Below are 19,950 nucleotides of genomic sequence, written 5' to 3'. Positions count from 1 at the left end.
GTGGTCACAAAAGCGCAACCATTCATTATACAGCCTGTCTCTAACCCTGTGTCTCCCCCACGTCACGACTACCAGCAGAGGCTCCATTATCTTTTTGGTGCTGATTTTAATCTTCTGCAGGAGGAGGGGAGCCCCAAGATGGTTATCATGATGGTGGATGGGATGGTAGACTTCCCCAACATTCTACTGATTGATATACATTCATTTACAGAATGCCAGCGGGCTCGATACCTCTCCACAGGCAGAGCTTGACTTGACACTTGGGCCACCAGTGGAAAAAAGTGCCTCGTTTGCAGTGGTGGTTCTGAAAGCAGCGGAAGCACTAGAATTGCAGCTACCCTCCATCAAAATAAAAGCAAATGTCCTGAATGACATTCTGCAGCCTGGGTCAGCGACTTCAGAGCCCTAATTTCTTTTACCGATGCCCTCACAGATACTTTGATGGCTACTTGGTCAAAACCTGGATCTTGCATGGAGGCCAGATGTCACAGACATGATCCAGAGTTTCTCACTAAGCACCATACCTGAGAAAGCCATATGGCACAGGCTTCCACCAGCAAAGTAAACACAAACTCATCCAGATAGGCAATCCAAGAGGATTGATGCTTTCTGTAAACATATGTTTTCTTCCAGCAGTCTAGCACTGCAGTCCAGGCACGGACCCTGTCTGCTGGGCCGCTACACACATGCCTTGTCGGACATGGCCAGTGCAATCTTGACAGATGTCCTAGAATATTTTAGGGCCTCTTTGGCACAGATTATACATGACGGGTAGGACATAAACAAATATGTTATCCCCACAGGTCTGGATGCATCTCATTTTCTGGTCAGTACCAGAGTCATCCTTCGTAGACACGTGTGGATGTGATCCACAGGATTCTCAGGTGCTGTGCAGGTCTCCCTAATGGACATGCCCTTTGATGAATTTCACCTATTTCGAGAGAAGATGGACTCTGTGTTGGAACACTTTAAAGAGAGCAGGTTTTCAGTGCACTCCTTGGGGTTGTTGACGCCTGCCAAGAAGTTCCCGCATCAGTTCTGAAAGTTTAGAGGCTATTTCAGAGGGCTGGAATATAGAGAGAGGCCACCTTCTCAGCCAGGGATGCAACAAAAACCACCGTCCTAGCTGGCTATGGCCGCAAGTCTAGCAGAGTGTGAGCCTGCAATGGGCACCAGTCCTCCAGTTCCTCCTTCGCTCCTACAACAACCACCAAACCACCTTCAGCGGCACATGTCCTATGCATGGAACATGGAAGGAAGGAACCAACGTTGCCTACCAAGTTGGTGATCCATCACACCCGACCCCTGAGTCTTACAAATTATTTAAAATGTCAAGCCCTACTTTTTCTCTCTTCTTTGCCCACTGTTCCTCCCACTCCGGAATGAATGTCAGATGATCGCTAATCCATCCTGTTACAGGAGGTGGGCCTCCTGCTCTCTAAAGGTGCCATCAAGGGAGTAGCAGTCTTGGAAAGAGGTGGGGGTGTTGCTGGTCTCATCTAAAAAAAGGGCGGGGTCTTAAGACTATTCTGGACCTTTGACCCATGAATACTTTACTGCGGAAAGACAAATTCAAAATGCTTACACAGGCCGAGGTCCTCTTTGCTTTGAACCCAGGAATCTAGATGATGCCCTTGGACTTGCGGGGTGCGTATTTTCGTCCTGCAGTGGCACAGGGAGTTCTGTAGTTCAAAGTAGACCTGGAGCATTTTCAGCTTCCTATGATGCCCTTCGACCTCACCAGTCCTTCTTGGGTGTTCACAAATGGGGGGTGGTCGCTGCCCATCTTCAGAGGTCAGAAGTACCTGTATTTCAATACCTTAATGATTGGCTGCTAAAGGCTGCAAAAGGCAGGCTCGCTGAAGTCTGTCGTGGGTCACCACCAGACAACGGCAGAACTTGTGACATCACTGGGTTCACTATAAGCAAGCCGAAGTACCACCTGGTTCCTTCAGAGAGTCTTTAATTTTTTGGGGCAATACTGGACACCATGGAGGTCAGGGATTATAATCCGCAGCCTCTCCGGGGTCATTCAGGCTTTGATGCCGATATTTCAGGTGCCGTCTGAAGGTGAGAGCGGCTCTGTAGTTTCTTAGTCTCTAGGCCTCGTGCATTCTCCTCATCAACTATGCCAGGTGGCCCATGGGAGCTGTGCAATAAAACCTGCATTTCCAATGTTCCCAGCATGAGGGTAATGCTGCCTACATCATCCAGGTCACTCAGACAGCTTGAGATTTGCAGTGGTGGCTTGTAGACCACCATTTGTCCAGCAGCAGGCCCCTCTTCCTTCCCCACTTAGAGCTGATGTTGGTGGCAGACACCTAACTGTTGGCTAAGGAGGTCACCTTGGAAAGAGGAAGATTAGATCTGTAGTTTATAATGGAGAGTTGGCTCCACATCAGTCTGATGGGACTGCGAGCCATCTGCCTGCACTGGAGGCCTTCCTGCCATCCATCAAGGTAAGGCTGGTGCAAGTTTTTACAGAACTACCACCGCAAAGTGCTCCTGCACTAAGCAGGTCTGAGTGGGGTGCTGGTTCCGGTGCAACGCAGCTTTGGCATCAAGTCATCCACCTAGCAGGATCCCTAAATTCCAGAACAGACTAACCTCCGCAGAATTTGTCTGGCAGATCACAAGTGGCATATGCATGTGCGTCTTCCAACAGTGGGGAGAATGCCGGCTAGATATTTTCATAATTGTAGCAAAGGCACAGTTTCCACAAGTTTGTGCACTGGAGTTTCCACAAGAACATTCGTTTGGAATGACTCCGGGCCACTTCTTCTCCCTCCTGAGTTCTGAAGAAAAAAAACTGGACCCAATCATTTTATTGGCTCTGGATTTGGCCAGGAGAGTGTGTTACCTGCAACTCCTAAGCATGAGCTTGCCAATTAGACTGCCACTTCTAAAGGATGCCTGTCTTAGCAACAGGGCAGGGTCCTCCTCCTGAATTGTCAAAATATCCAACTACAAGTGTGGAGATTGCGAGGCAGCAATAGACTACATTTGATTTGCAACTTGAAGTGGTGGATGTCATCCTTGTGATCCGGTGCGCTTCCACAAAATCAGTCTATGGACACATTTGTTACCTTGTGTGGTATTTGCAACACTGGCCCCTTGTAGCCAAAGCCTTTTATTTGTGTTGTCTTTAGCCCAGCAAAACATTGTAGTATTCACTACAATAGGTTATTTGTCAGCCCTTATGTCCTTTCTACATTTCCAGGACCAACTGTCCCTGCTTAAATCACCTGTTGGGATGTAGTTTATAAAAGGTTTTATGTGTTTCCTCCCCACGCCATTTGTGATGCCTCAGTGGGACCTTGGCTTGGTCCCAACTTTCCTCCCATGTATGCCTTTCAAGACGAGGCAGAGCTGCTCGCTGCATCTCTTCAAAGGTTTTTTCCTCATTGCAATTTCGTCAGCTTGTCACATCAATGAACTACAGGCATTTTCATTTTTCCCAGACAAAAAGGTGCCAGGGACTCGGGTGGCTTTCTTGCCAAATTTCGTGAGTACCTTCGACGTTGTCAATTCACCACTCTCCCAGTGTTCTTTGATCCCTCTTACCCCTCGAAAGAGGAGGAGAGGCAGCATCAGTTCGCACCTACATGCCTTTAAGTTTTCACATTGATTGTACCAAGGAACATTGAGAGGATGATCAGCTCTGGGTGGGGTTCTCTGGGACAAAGAAAGGGAATGCTGTGTGGAAGACTATCTTGCCAAGGTGGATATTACTATAAATTAAGATCTGCTACACACTGGCCAATAAACAGCCCCGGAAACCCCATTCCTCCACGACTAAGGCTGCTATTACTGCGTTGGCACGCGGAGAGTCTGTCCTTGATATCAGCCAGGCTGCAACGTGCACATCAATGCATGTGTTCATGAAGCACTACTGCCTTGATAGCCTGGGCAATCACTGGGAAGGACTTTGTTTCTGGAATTTCTCTTTCCCCTATGAACACCCACGTATGTGCTAAATAATGTTATCGGTTATAAATGCCATTCTAAGTACTCAGGATTAATCAACGGAAAGCAAGTTCAGAGTTGTCGAGCTTTAATGGCAGTAATCGTGATTTAAGCAGGCCTTGAGTAATATCGCTCCATAATCCAATCTGGAGATAAATAAAGAGTGGGCTATTATCTGCAGATCCCGTTCAGTAGCCCACTAGAACTGCTTTCCCGGGGAAGCAGACCTAGAAGGGAAAACTCTGCTGGATCGATCAACCTTATCATTGAAATCGCAATTCAATCAGATGAGGCAACATCACTCAACACTATAACAATGAAGAGTTGTACATTACTTTTAATTTAACTGATTTCACATTAAAAATACATAAGCATTTTTTAATATCTGCACATAATTCATAACCACAATGGACTAAGGCCAAATAATTGAAACAAAATGGACTTGTCTTTATTGCGACAAGGACTTCACAATTACTGTGGTGCCTTAGGACGGGTTATCATATACAGACAGGCGACTTGTTACTGGAGTCCCACTAACTGACTGAATTTGTAAAATTATTAAATTGTATTGTAATCTTGTATATTGGTTACTAACATTCAGAGGTGTGTTGTCAACATTTTGATAGTGTGAGGATTACTACTCATCTTAATGAATTATAGAGATGAATATGTTATTAATCCCAAATATAGATTGTTGAACAAACACAATAAATTTGTATAAGAGAATTAACAGTTCTAAAGATTTTCTTTTATTAAGTTTCCTCCTAAATCTTTTATAACTAATCTAACTAATTGGTTACATATACTCAGAGGTGTATTATAAACATTTTGATATTATGAAGTTATTACTCATTTTAATGAATTCTAGGGATGTATATGTTATTAAATCCAAATATAGATTGTTGGTCCTACACAATAAATTCATATAAGCAAATTAACAGTTCTAAAGATTTTCTTTTCTTAAGGTTCCTCATAAATCTGTTATAACTAATCTTGTGTATTGATTATATACATATTCAGAGGTGTATTGTCAACATTTTGACATTATGAGGATTATTACAATGTTTTATGAATTATAGAGATGTACATATTATTAAATCCAAATATATGTTGTTGGTCATACACAATAAATTCATATATGAAAATTAAAGGTTCCGCCTAAATCTGTCATAACTCACCATCATACGTCCACACAGCCACCATCATAAAACAACACGCCGTAACCATACTTCCACATAACAAACACCATATGCCAAACACAAAAGCCATCATACATTAACACAACCCACATAAAAAAAAACATTAAGTTACCTAAAAAAAAGGTTAAGTAATATGTTAACAGTGACGATGCCTCAAAAAAAAATTATATACATACTTTAGGTAACATAAAGCTCCACGGCCTTGCAAATGTCACTAGAATGTTAAGATTAGGATAAACAATTAGGTAGACAGACAGACGTGCCAATGGTATTTCCAGCTGAATGTGTGAGTGATTGGTGATCAGACTCATGAATCCACTTACCTTCCCGTTCATACTTTCCTTATCCAGGCTGGAAGATTTTCCTCGGGCTGCTTCCTGCTTGAAGGACAGGAACTCAGTCAGTGGAGAGGTGGCATCTCCAAAAATCCCGCACTCGAGCTCCAAGTCTTCCTCGTCGTCGGTTCCTCGCCCTCGATCACTTTCAGAGCTGCCTGTGAAAGTCAAAGGAAGGCCGTAAGGGGCTGAGACACAAGAGCTTGCACAGGGGATTGCAGAAAGGTTGGTACCGAAGACCCGGGCTCTGATGCACAGGATGCAGCCACCATCAGCGAGGCACTGGAACATCCTGGCATGGACTGTTCGCACACATACCTGCAAAGACACCGCCGTTTTCAATGGTAGGGCCACAGAGGAAGTTGCTTTTCAGTTCTTCATATCTTTCCATCCCACCTTAGGACCTACGTTAGTGAGAAGACCAGTGCATGTTCTTAAACATCCAGTAGGAATCTCCTGTCCTAGAATCCTAATCCATCAGGAAAATCCCTTCTCTAGCACGCTTCAAAAATGAGACCAAAAGCTTCCTCATGGGTAAATTCCACGCCTAAGGCCTGCCCGCAACCACCTCATTGTACGGGACTATTCTATGACTACCGCTTTCCCATATCACCAACTCCCCACGACGAGAACATATGGAACCTTCGTTTTTGTTACTGACTCTGACGGTGATTGTAACCATACATGTTGATCTTGTTTGTCTCTGCACTTTAAACCTTTTGCTTCTTCAACAATGTATACCGTGTAAAGCGCTCTGATACCCTCACGGGTCAAGTTTGCGCTCTATAAAACACAAAAAATAAAACAAAAATAAAATAAGACCTAATCATGTCCTCCTTGGTAATGTAATCTTTGATTTAAGTCTGTATCTCCATGTTCTAATAAGCTGCTCCCTTGATCCCAAACACCTCTTTGATGATTGTCCAATCAAAAACATTTCCTTTTATGTTCTTGAAGACCACCACCCATAATTTTAAAACTAGGTTGAAGAATACCAGAGTTTGGACTGATGGTCCTTAGGCTCAACATCTAGTCAAGATATGACACTGTGCTATCGAGCGTGACGGATCAGTGTGAGGTAGCTGTGTCGATGCTGTTAGAAGTTCGATACCCTTAACCACATAATCACAAGCCCAGGCAGGCGTTGGTATCCAGATACTCAGTTCAAGAAACAACATGATCCTCCAACTTCCCAAGTTGCCATATCTCTACAACAGTCTTAAAAAAAAACATGACCAAATGTTAACTGAGCTATATGACGTGCACCAAATTCAAATAGAAAATTAGATGAAGGTCGGCTGGATGAGTATAACTGACCCGAATAAAGGTGAAACATATAACAAGAGTGACAAGATTTGGCAAACAGGTTGGCCATTGGCTGCCAGCCTTATAGCTTTGCCAGTGCTTGTTTGTTTTTTGTTTTGTATTGCCATGATTTTTTTTAAAAGTTTATTGTTGGGGAAGTTAGCTGGCCCATGTCAATCTTAACAAAGTGGCTAAACGCAAAACTACTTTTTGGTCCCTAGAAGCACACATTGCCGTAGTAATTCCTGGCACTGATTGTGTGAGTGAGGGCTCCTTGTAGAAGCCCAGAATACCATAACTCACAGTGAAGATTGACAACGGCTGAAGTGATATGGCCACCACACAATACTGCATGCTGTATTGGGCTGAAATAATTAAATAATATGTTAACAAATGAATGGATGAAGCGGGCTGTCTGAAAGCCCCTATTTGTAAGTATATTATACATATGATTTCAGTAAAATCAAAAGGTGTTGGCCAACGCTAGACCTAACATGTGTACTGCTCTGTATCTGCATATTACAATTGAAAGTCCTTCTCTGACTAGCATTAACGCCCAGTGTCTACATTTGAACTCTGCCCTAACTAATGAAACTCTTCGTAGCACCTAAAAGTATCTGGGGCCTCATTTATGAAAGCCTTGCGCCACCGATGCGTCACTTTTTCCCATGTTAAAAGTGACGCACCGGCGGCGCAAGGCCTTCATAAATAAGGCCCCTGGAACTGCTCTGGACCGACGGCCTTCAGGCATGTCCCCCAAGTGCATGGGCTGGATGCTGAAGAGGAGGGGGATTAAATGCCCTTAATACTTGGCTATAGACTTTGAAGGTGGGGGGGGGGGCTTGAATAGGCCAATGTCTTGAACTGTAACCACTGAAATATATGACTACATAATCTTTTTGCCGGTTTTGAACTGCACACCTGTGTTATGTTAATATGTCGAATCGTAAATAAAGTTTTGAAGAAAAAAAAACCTGTTCCGGACGACGAGCCCAGTAATATTGGGGAACGGTTGGGCCATCATAGCTTGTACCATTATTGGCCCAAGAATCTGCTGTCATAGATCTTTGCATAATGTATCTGGGAAAGTTAGTCCATAACATTTACATCGTTTTAGAAATCAGCAACAAAAATAACTACTAAAATTAATCAAATCTATGCCAAAAAAAGAGGAACTTCACCTCCACGTCCCTAATACAAATCCCTACATTCAGTGTGACCACTACTCAAACCATAACTCCAAATGTAAACATAACGCCAACTCTTACACTTAGTCCATCCCTAACCCTTTCCCTATCATTTTTTGTAATACAAATGTGTACACCTATAAGATCAATTAGCCCCTTGTTATAATAATGGGTGCAAAATCATCATGGTGCAAATTACACTTGCGCTGGGGTTCAGCTTTGTTTTCTCATCCAGGTGTGGAAGTAAGTAATAATAAAAAAAATAGTATTTCTGCAATTTCTGTGCACAAAATGAGACAGAGTTTAACGCTCACCAAACAGCATTTTATTTCAGGATGCACTGATCCTACTCAGTGGCACTTGCACTGCACTCCACAGGCACTGCTTTGTACCACAGAGCCCCCGCGTTGCCTGCTCTGCACCTACAGCAGTATGCATTGTGCACTTTACAATCAGACTGTCGCAGCAATATTGGGCAGAATCAATCCTAAAACATTTAGGGGCAGATTTACAAGACCCTTTTGTCACTTTTGCACCGCCGTTGCATCACTTTTTCTGATGTAGCGGTGGCGTAAACAATGCACCACGTGGCAGCCCATTTATACCGTGACACATCTAGAGAGATGAGTCACGTTGTAAAAGCCCTGCGGCACATTTTGCCTGCATCTGGTATAATGTATGCAGGGTGGGCGTTCCTACGCGGGAAAGCCTTTTAGAAGTGACACAGTGTAATCTACAAGATTTCACTGTGTCACTTCTAGGACGCCAGTGCGTCAAAACCTTACGCCTGCTTGGAGCAGGCATAAGGAGTGGCACAGCACAATAAGTATAGGCCTCCCCATGCATTGTTAGAGTTGCATCGTGCTTCCGACAGAACTCCAGCAATGCGTAACTTTTGCGCCAACCGATGCATCAGAATTTCGGACGCATCTGTCAATCCTTGCGCCACGGTGCGTCGTATTGTAAATACGATGCATCTATGGTGGCACAAGGGTTTTTGCTCGCAGGCGCAAGGAAACCTACGCATCTCTGCTCTAACGCAGAGATGCAGCAGTTTCTTGTAAATCTGTCCCCCTATTTGCAAGAGATCTCAGGGTCATCCCGAGACATGTCAGGCATTTGAGTGTGGTGAGCATGCATCGCCCTGACCTGACCCACCCCATACTTTGTGAGTGGCAACTTCATCCCTTCCTCACAGACATACAAATAGACAGACAGACAGACAGATAGATGGATAGACAGCTGGATAGATAGATGGATGGATGGATGGATGGATGGATGGATGGATGGATGGATGGATGGATGGATGGATGGATAGATAGATAGATAGATAGATAGATAGATAGATAGATAGATAGATAGATAGATAGATAGATAGATAGATAGATAGATAGATAGATAGATAGACAGACAGACAGACAGACAGACAGACAGACAGACAGACAGACAGACAGACAGACAGACTCTTAATTTGAGAATATCTCCCTTATCCACAACCTCAATCATGATGATGTCTAAATAGAGGCATAGTCAGTCAATAACCAGCGGTGTAGCCTTGAGGCGGTGTTTGGGGTGTAGCACCTCCCAAATACCTGCATTTTGGCTTGGTTTTGGGTTTGAGGGATCAAGTACATAAATATATCTAGGGAGCAGTTCCCCACAAATGTAGTAAATCTGTACCCGCAGACGCGCTCATTGAACGCGAGCAGATTAACTACTTTTTGTAATTCACAAGCATTGCCAGTAGCAGGCTCGGAAAGCTGTGTCAGTCATAGGTTTCCAGACCTACTAGTACTAGCTTCCTGATAATCAAATACCCAAAGGGGAGTGGGATGAATGCCTGCAGCAGTCTAACCGGTGGCAATGCTAGGGACAGAATTCTAACCCAGTGTTTTCACCCACCCCACTGCGCCACTCTAGACAGAGGCCAGCTGATGTAAGTCACTACTGCCCTGCTCCTCATGGAACCGGTCCATCCCAAACCCTGGCCATCTCACCCCTCCACCCTGTGCCTGCTGCTTTTTTAGTTGGAAAATTTGCGATTAACATTCCCCCGAACCTCACCAACCAAGTTACGCCCCTGCCAATAGCTTCTTATCTTCCTGGGTAAAGGTACCCCCAGCGGAGTCTACCCATTACCACTCTCTGCCTTTTTGATACCATCTGCCGGACCAAATGACAGTGGGGCAGATGTATCAAGGGATTTTTTTGTTGCAAACGCTGTGATTCGCAAAAAAGCAATTTGTAGTTGGTGTTAATGTGCAAATTCTTTTAATAATGCACTTTTTGGCATTTATAAAGGTGCCATGTGGCGCTCATACATGCCCTTAGGGCATGTATGTGCGCCATATGCGCACACATGTAAATTTCAGTGGTGCAGCAGGGTGTCCTTAAGACACCCTTGCACCCTTGAAATAATTCTCAATTTGCTATTAGCAAATTGCGAATAGCAGATTGAGAATACATTTCCATTCCTTCCTAGGGGTCTCCTGGCCCATAGAAATGAATGAGAAATTATTCCTTAATTGCGATTAGCAATTTGCTAATCGCAATTAAGGAATTTTAAGAAATCGCTAAAAAATAGCGAATTTCTACATACATCCCAATTTGCAATTCTCAAATAGCGATTTCTAAAAAATCGCTATTTGGGAATCGCAGATAATGGGGATGATACATCTGCCCCAGTGTCTCTTGTTGGCCTTCTGAGGAGCAGTTACAGGAGGTCCCTCCTAGAACACTGACTCCTCATCTGGGACTTTGGCTGCATTAAACTCATCAGCAATTCCAACCACATATAATAAAGCTTCAAAAAGTGACCCCAGTGTGACTCATATAGGACCACACCGCCCTTTTCAACTGTGATTATACACACTGACTAAAACTCAGCCTCCTGCGTTGGAGTATTCAGTTCATTAAGAAGGATATCATTACTTTTGAAGGAATACCATTTATGAAACTTTTCACCAAGGCCATCAGACCCCTTCGCCTTCATCGTTGCTACAAAACCCACAGGATGGTGCTTAGCTCTGGATGGAGAGATCAGGTACCAATACAGCCGTCGTCTCCACTCCTCCTCAAGTTGAACTTTCTAGTCCATGTTTCCCTTTCTGTGTGTATTTCATTGATCCTGATGAGTTGGTGACCACTTTGTCGGTCATCACAACTAGTACTCAAGACTGCAGATTCAAGAAGAAGCCACCAGCGGAGGAAGAACTGATGTCTACTGGTCGGGCGGCCGACACTTCAACGAGGAGACCTGGGTTCTAATATGACTGACTGAGAAATATATGATTCTGAGCAAATCACTTATGGCCTGATTTAAAGTTTGGTGGCGGGGGTATTCCTCCACAAATGTGTCAAAGTGCCCCGATTGCCAATCCTGCAGTCTGCCTCTTCTATTATGAGTTGGGCGGAGTGTTTACTTTCCGATAGTGGTGTTTCTGCTGTCAGAAAGCGTGCTCTGATGGGCCCATCTGATGTATGTATTTCCTGTCCATCACCACCCAGGGGCGTAGCGTGGTCAGTAAGATTGGGGGATGGGGAGTAGGGGGGAGCTTCAGATTTTACAACGATCAGGCTAGCCAATAATGTTAAAATGTATTATACGACAAGCAGAGGGCATGAGAAGGGCTCAAGGGGCAGGGGAAAGGAAGAGGAATGCGAATTGGTAGAAATACTAAGAGAGAAAACACAATATTTTGTCAAATAACCAACATTTTTGAGAACTTTTGAGAGAGCACAAGTTTGGGAAAAAATGTATAAGTACGCCATATTTACAAGCACGTAGTTAGTTAACATGTACTTTGCACCAGAGTGTTTATATTTAGAAGTGAAATACACAGAGTGTCTTATATTCAGTGGTGAAATGCATAGAATGTTAAGTAAAGTAACAATAATCATAACTGTGTGAGACTAATGTAGAAATGTTTGGAATATATGTGAAAACCTCATGTTCTCGTGTTAAAAGAATCATGTCCGAATTAAATGTAACTTTAAAATCCAGTATAATGTGTAGGCCTTAGGGCAATTCACAGCAAACCTGAACGTGCTGCTAAATTAATGTGAGATAAGGTTGACATGGTTCTTCCAAATGTACTATTGAACTTAGGGTTAAAAGTATATGCTTTATAGATGTGTTATTTTAGAAACGTATGCTAGTTAAGAATGTTTGCTGTTTAAATCAAGTTAACGTTTTAAGAGTGCAGGGACCTGCTGCATGTAAATCAAGTAGGCCAGAGGAGATAATGTCATGTCGTGTAAATCGTCATGTGCTCGTTAAAGAAGAGGTCGCGAGGTGTCCAGCACCGAGCTTTGAGAGTGTTTTATGACTAAAGATATGGTGGAGTCTGGAATTTGAGGCCCACTGCAGGACGAGCTGTATGCAGGTGCGAGGGTCCTAATCAGCTCGAATGAAAGGGACTTTGTTCAGTGGCGCCTTGCGCAGGCCTGTAGGAGTTTCCAGGAATTTCAGGGGGTATCAGCGCACTGAAGAAGAAGCCTGGGAACCAAGGTCAACTATAACGAGGGTCTTCAAGAGTACCATCATGGAGTTTGCCGCGCAAAGATATACCACGTGAGGGGCGTCCCAAGGGGCGTTTCTATTGGAAATGTGATTTGGTATTAGGGAAAGCGACCCGGGAGGAGAGCAGAGCAGATGATTTTGGGAGCCTAAGGAAGCGGATGGGTAGGCAGATAGGCTGATCAGGAGAGACCCATTATCAGAGAAGAGACAAAGAGAAGTGCGTGATCTTCTTAGGAAGTCACCACGGCTGACACCTAGAGGGTTAAGATCTTGCTAAGTAGGGATGTCACTTAGTATAGTGTAGGGACAGACTAACTTTAATTTTCTTTTCTGTAATGACTTTGAGATTGCAACTTATATCTATTTTGACAACCCTTATGGTTTTTGAGCTTGTACTTATTATTTTGTTCTTCAGACTTAGATTATTCAAGAAGTTCATGTTTATAGTGATACCAATTTACCTTTTGAATCTCATTTTGAGAAGTTTGTATCTTCAGTTATCTTTGACTTTATATTAAATCTTTAAAACTTAAATTTGGTCAGTGGTCATTTAGAGTGGTGTAAGTTCTTAAATTGATTGACTTATTGCGAGATTACCTTTTACTCAACGACAGGTACCAACGATTCAGTCGACATAGTTTGGGATTTGGTAAGATAATTAGTAACCAGTAATCCCGCGTTAGCAGTTGGTAGCAGAGTGAGGATGGTTATCTTCTTGAGGAAGGTAATCTAGAGAGGTTAGTTTACCCCAAGGCGTCGAGAGACGAGCAGCGGAAGAATCGTGTGCCGAAAGGTGCAGACGGTGCGAGAAAAGCAGCAGTATCGGAGAGTGAGTATAAAAAGGGTCATGCGTGAACAGATTGCGGTGTTTTGTGTTGTATTTGTATTGTAATGTCTTGCGGAGTTGAATGCTTGTAGTGTGAATGAGAGAAGGTTGTGAGCGCGCGCAACCTGGTAAGCTGGTAACCTGGTAAACGGGTGAACTGGTGAAATCTTAAGTTCAGGCCAGAGCTTAAGTGGTTTTGGGTGTATCGAACATCCAGGGTAGTTGTCGACCATAGTACGGAGGTCACGAGGTACCATTGACCGCCGTGGATCCAAGATAGGGGGAGTGTAAGAGTGAGTGTATGAGTAACGGACGCTGGTCGAAAGTTACTGTGTGTGAGTAACCTATCGGAGAAGGCGATTGTCTGGAAGTAAACGGAAAGACATTTCGCCAAGTTAAGGTGACAACTACAGAAAGACTGTGGGCGTACAGTCAAAGAAAGGTGATCGCTTGGACGGAAGTAATCATTTTTCAGAGTATGAATGGGACGCGTGCATGACCGAGGAGACGAGCTGAGAAAGGAGGGGAACTGCTGCGAAGGGGGACGGGTGACGTCGGCTAGAGCCGCGCTCTGATTGAGCGGTTGGTGTGACGTTAGATAGAGCCGCGCTCTGGTTGGGCGGCTAGAGTGACGTCGGAGGAAAGTCGCGTACGGATAGGCCAGTTAGTGAGAACGGCGCTGAGATTGGTGGAGTGTCATCAGGAAGTAAACAAACGCGGAGAAAAGAGAAATCATGAAGTGTTTTAAGTGTTTGAAAGGGATTTTTAAACGTAAACGAAGTGAACATTATTACGGGGAAGAGGCTCCGCCGGAGGGTACGCCAGCTCATTATATGGCAACGAATGTGGGGCTGCATACCATATTATGGATTGGGGCTTGGAATAAGCTTACGGAAGGAAATGAGGAAATGCAGTTCCCGAGGTACGGGACGTTTAAATTAGAGGTGTTACATCGGCTAAAAGCAACCATGTCCTCATTGAAACCCTCGCCCAGACCAACACAGTTTGAGGCTCTTAATGCATGGATTAAGGCTGCACATGACCGAAATTTGAGCAGGCGTCAACAAAGACTGACGCGATCGGTAAGGGCAGTGCGAGATTCCAAATGGGATGAGGAGGAAAAGCGTTGGAGAGTACAGACTATTGAGGTGGAGAAAATGTATCCGATGAGGGAGGTGTCAGGAGGAGGAAACCTCATGGAAGAAGACGAGGAAAGTGAGTCGGAGGACAATCTGATAAACAGATTGTTAATGGATAGACCACCTCCGAGAGTGGGGTTAATAGAAGATAGAGGGCTCGCAAGGGAAGATGGAAATGACATAGAGGGATATACACCTCTCCCTATATCGGAATGGACACCTATCAAAGGCGGAGAAACACCTCCAAACAACACTGTACAGAGTGTAGTGGGAAGGTTTGTGGTGCAGAAAACGCCAACCACAGAAAGGGTTGAGTCTGTGGGATTGCCAGACGCTCTTCAAGTGCCTGTTACCATAGGACCCATAGTTTCGATCTATAATTCTGAGAGAGATAGAGGGGAACAACAAAGGCAATTGGATAGGGAAAGGATTGAGATGGAAAGGAGGAATAACGTGACAAATGCATGGAAGCAATTGCCAGGTTCGGTAACATGGAACACCCCATTAGACACAACTGTCGGTCCCAATTCAGAACAGGGAGGTCCGAGAGGACCAATGGATCTAAGGGGACCACGGCCAAGATCTTTTTCAGAGTTAAGAGCTGATTTGAGGGAATGGGACGGGTCCATAGTATCTCCAAGTAACAGGACAAGAACAGAACCAGAGTGGGAAAACAGGGGTAACGGGACTGTATCTCATTGCGGGGCCAGCGAAAGCAGTCAGGGCCGGGAAGGCCAAAGTCAAGAGAATAGAGGGGATGCATGTCCTACAAATCAGAGAGAACAGCCGGAACAAAATACTAGGATTGTAGAATGTGAGGAAATGTCCCGTCTCTGGGGGAAAGGAGGAGATGAGGCGGTACGGGCTTTTCAGAATAGGTTTAGGTGCCTTCATCATACACTTGGGGAAGACGTTCAACATTGGAGAAAGGAGAACAGCGATAGGTCCCGCCACGCCTCGAATAATCAGGAATCACAGGGAAGTAGGGAAGAAAGAGGGAGTAATGGAACATCTTACCCTGCATCCCGTGAAACTAGTCAGGATGGGGAGAGAGGGGCTATGAGGCATGAAGGAGTGTTTCACCACCCACCCCGAGAAGATGGAAAGGCATGGGACCTAGAGAGATGGGAACAGGGGAGGACTCCCTATAATTCACCAATACCTAAACGTAGATCTCGGAGCTGGGATGGGAGAGATGCGGATGGAGGAGCTAAATTGAGTGTCTTGAAAGCTGAAATTAAGGCAAAAAGGCTTGATGTTACTAGTTTAAAATCAGATGTTGACGAGATAATAGATGGAACATTACCTTTGGAAAGGATAGAATTGTATGTACAGGATGAGTTATTGTTCATGGCAAAGGATATTACTAGGAAAGCTAGAGCGTTTCATGAGAAATTGACTGATTTGGCAGATAGATATGCCGTGGATTTGTCTAGGACAAGGGCATTGCAGAGTAACCACAGATTACAGTACGCAGACCAGGATCTAGATGAGAAGAGAACTACTGGATTAAAAACACACATAAGGGAGCTGGTATCAGGGATAAGAGTGTGGAGGGAACTGGATAAATGGGAAGAAAGGTGGTCGAAAAAGGGCACGGTTAGACGAAGTACAAATGTGATGACCCCAGAGGGAAGGGTAATGCAGATGGAGGCATTCCCTTTGCGAGAAATATCAAACGGAAATTATGTACATGTGCCCTGGAGTAGAGGAGATTTAGCTGCATTTACCAACTCATTTCCGAAGTTGCGGGACAATCCAGTAGAGTGGTATAAACAGGTAGAGAGGTTTGTCAAAATCTCGAAAGTACTGTGGATAGATTTGAACACGTTGTTTGACATCGTGGTCCCATCTGATTTGTGGACCCCGTGCAAGACTAGTGTTGAATGGCCAAATACTGAACCAGTGAGGGATGCTCGGACTAATGGACCGTCCGAGATTGTCATGCAAAAGTATGAAAGGGTAATAGCATGGCTGAAAGATAAGGTACCACCACAGGACATAGATTGGGTAAAAATAGACCGAACAAGGCAGGAACCCAAGGAGACAGTTCACGAGTTTTATGAAAGATTATTGAAAACATTCAAGCAATACAGTGGACTAGATGTAATGGATCCCAAAGATATAGGGCAGTTTGTGTCAAAGTTTGTCTTGGGGTTGAGACCTGATATTTGTTTGATGATACAGCAACATTTAATCTGTTGGCAGAACAAACCACTAGATGAGATTTTACGTTATGCGAGGTACTGCAGTGACGAGATAGATTCTAAAGCCAAGAATCTAAAGGAGAAATTGATGGTGGTGCAAATGCAGTCCGCTGGGAAGGGTGGCCAGCAGAAACAGGGGATGGGACGAAAACCAAACGGTCAGAATAAGGACAATGAGGAAGGGCAGAGACCTAGGATAGACTTTGCCACTTTAAAGAAAACGACAAAGTGTCATCAGTGTCACCAGGTGGGGCATTGGCGACGCGAGTGTCCCTTTAACCCTGAAAATGGAGAGCTAGAAGTAGAAGAGCAGGTCCAAGAAGTCCTAGTGCAAAAGGTGACAGTTCCAGGAGGCAAGGTGGCCAAAGGGGGGACTTCGGCCCCACGGGCCCAGTTCCCACAGCCACCGAAGGTAGCGACAGGGGGTAAGGTCTTTAAGCAGATGCCTCTGTTTATCGAGGAAGAAAAGTGTTATTACATTGATCCATTGACAGGACAACGGGTGAGCAGTGAAGAGGATTGTACCCTCGGGGCAGTCCTAGAAGTGGATCAGAGAGGGCCATTTGTTGAGGCAGAAGTGGCAGGGTGTCCCACTACGTTCTTAGTGGACACTGGGGCTACTCGTTCGACTCTGAGATCAGCGGTGGTTCCAGACTTGCCGATGTCAGGGGAAACAATCCAGGTGGTAGGAGTCGCAAATAAAAGAATGACTAGTCCTTTGACAGAACCAGTGTCTGTGAAAATTGGAAACCACATGAACGAACATCAGTTTGTGGTTTGTGACTCGAGTCCGGTATGTCTGTTAGGAAGGGATTTGTTGTGCAAATTGAACTGCACCATATACTGCACCCCGCAAGGAGTGGAGGTACAGACTACCGACGAAGATGCTACTTTTAAGGTGGCCAATTCGAAATCATGTGTAGAACTATATCCTACTCTGACAATAGAAGATCTTCCCCAAGACCTACGAGATGCAGTGGCGTCAGAGGTATGGGATTTCACAGGAGAAGAAATAGGATTGATTAAGGGGGTAGAGCCGGTAAAAATTTTGGTAAAACCAAATGTTGAGTTTCCAAGAACGCCTCAATACAAATTGTCACAGGAAACGATTGCAGGAATAAAGCCTGTGATCGAGTCAATGATACAGCAGGGAATACTGAAAGAAATCGTGGGTAGTCCTTGTAACTCCCCGATTATGGGTTTGCAGAAACCTAGCGGGAAGTTTAGGATAGTTCAGGATTTACGAAAAATTAACAACATAGTCGTTTCATGTTGTCCCGTGGTACCGAATCCATCAGTGATATTGTTTCAAATACCATGTCAAGCAGAATGGTTCACAGTGATAGATCTTTGTCAGGCTTTCTTTTCAATCCCATTGGATGAAGAGAGCAGGTATCTTTTTGCTTTTAAAATGGAAGATCGCGTTTTAACATGGTGTCGAATCCCACAAGGATTCACAGACAGCCCATCCATCTTTAATCAGTTGTTGAAGAAGAATCTTGAGAATCTAGTACTGCCACAGAACTCGGTTCTGGTACAGTACATAGATGACCTACTTGTTGCGTCAGAAACAGAGGAAGCTTGTAAAGCAGATTCAATTGCCTTACTGAACCATTTAGCCGAAAATGGACATAAGGTATCTCCAAGCAAGTTGCAGTATTGTCTGACAGAAGTACAGTATCTAGGGCACAGGTTAGAAAAAGGGAAACGTAAGGTGTCCCCGGAGAGGATTGAGGCGATAATGAAAATGAATGCGCCTACAACACAGAGAGAAGTTAGAATGTTCCTAGGAATGGTGGGTTACTGCCGACAGTGGATAGTTAACTTTTCACTGAAAGCAAAGCCCTTACAGAAACTGACGCACAAGGAGGTGAGTGATCCGGTACCATGGGATGAAGAATGTTTGGTGGCGTTTTTACAGCTGAGAGACGATTTATGTCGTGCTCCGGCTCTGGGAATGCCAGATTACGAAAAGTCATTTTCACTCTATTGCTGTGAGAGAGAGGGATGTGCTTTGTCAGTCTTGGCACAGACCCACGGAAATGCCCGTAGACCAGTTGCATATTTTTCGGCTACATTAGATCCAGTAGCCGCAGCGTTGCCCGGATGTCTCAAATCCGTTGCTGCAACGGGTGTCAGCATTGAAAGGAGCGAGAGTATTGTGATGGGACATCCAGTGGTGGTGTATGTACCACATTCAGTTGAATTGCTAATGACCAGGACGAAGACGCAGCATCTGACCAATAGTAGGCTCACGCGCTACGAGCAAGTTATACTTGCCGCAGAGAACGTGACTCTCAGGAGATGCTCTGTCTTGAATCCTGCTACTTTGATGCCATTACCTACTGTAATAGAAGGCGAAGGATGTGAAGACCACGATTGCCTTGATGTGACTGAACTATGCACGAAACCCAGACCAGATATTGTGGATGAGCCATTGTCTGACCCCGATGAAATTTACTTTGTTGATGGCTCATGTTTAAGAGACGATACTGGTCGGTTGAGAGCAGCTTATGCTGTTTGTACCATTACTGGAGTTGTGGAAGCCGCTTGCCTGGAAGGAGTACATTCCGCACAGGTAGCAGAAATTATTGCCCTAACTCGTGCCTGCATAGCAGGAAACGGAAAAAGAGTCACCATCTACACGGACAGCCAATATGGTTTCGGTGTGGTTCATGATTTCGGGCAGTTGTGGTCTCAGAGGGGTTACATGACCTCCTCTGGTTCGCCCATTCGAAATGGAGAATTTGTGCGGCTGTTGTTAGAAGCATTGCAAGGTCCAGTTGACATCGCAATAGTTAAATGTGTAGCTCATACTAAGAATACAGATTTTGTGTCACAAGGCAATAGATACGCTGATGAAGTCGCACGCTATTGTGCGGAACAAAATTATTCTTTCTCAAAGGTGGAAATAGAAGGTGCAGAAGAAAAGACTGAATTAAGTATGATGTTAGAAACTGTAGACACTTGGGAGGATTTAAGAATAATGCAGGAGAACGCACCTGAAACAGAGAAAAAGGCATGGGAAATAGCAGGTTGTGTGCGAAGTTAAATGGATTTTTGGGTTTCAGCAGATGGGAGAGCTGTGTTACCTGAAGAATTAGCTAATCCCATGGCGAGAGAAATACATGGTCCAGTACATCTAGGAAGGGATGCTATGATGAGAGTGTTTAGGCAAACTTGGTATTGCCCTAAATTTAGAATAGCAGCAGAATCAGTATGTAAACGATGTGTTACCTGCCAACAACTGAACGTAGGCAAACG

The 19,950-nt window shown here is 44.5% G+C and overlaps 1 protein-coding gene across 1 annotated transcript in view; it reads right to left on the bottom strand.

Annotated features, from left to right (window-relative positions):
* Nucleotides 1-19,950, bottom strand: part of KIFC2 (kinesin family member C2) — a 209,096-nt gene that overhangs the window by 76,021 nt on the left and 113,125 nt on the right. The window contains exon 3 of the mRNA XM_078685515.1: nt 5,489-5,658. Coding sequence (XP_078541641.1) covers nt 5,489-5,658 — 170 coding nt within the window. The remainder of the gene's footprint in view (nt 1-5,488; nt 5,659-19,950) is intronic.

Source organism: Lissotriton helveticus, chromosome 4_1, assembly GCF_964261635.1.
Source record: "Lissotriton helveticus chromosome 4_1, aLisHel1.1, whole genome shotgun sequence".
NCBI classification, from domain to species: domain Eukaryota; kingdom Metazoa; phylum Chordata; class Amphibia; order Caudata; family Salamandridae; genus Lissotriton; species Lissotriton helveticus.
Note: the sequence above shows the minus strand (reverse complement) of the source record. Positions and strands in the feature narration are given on the sequence as shown.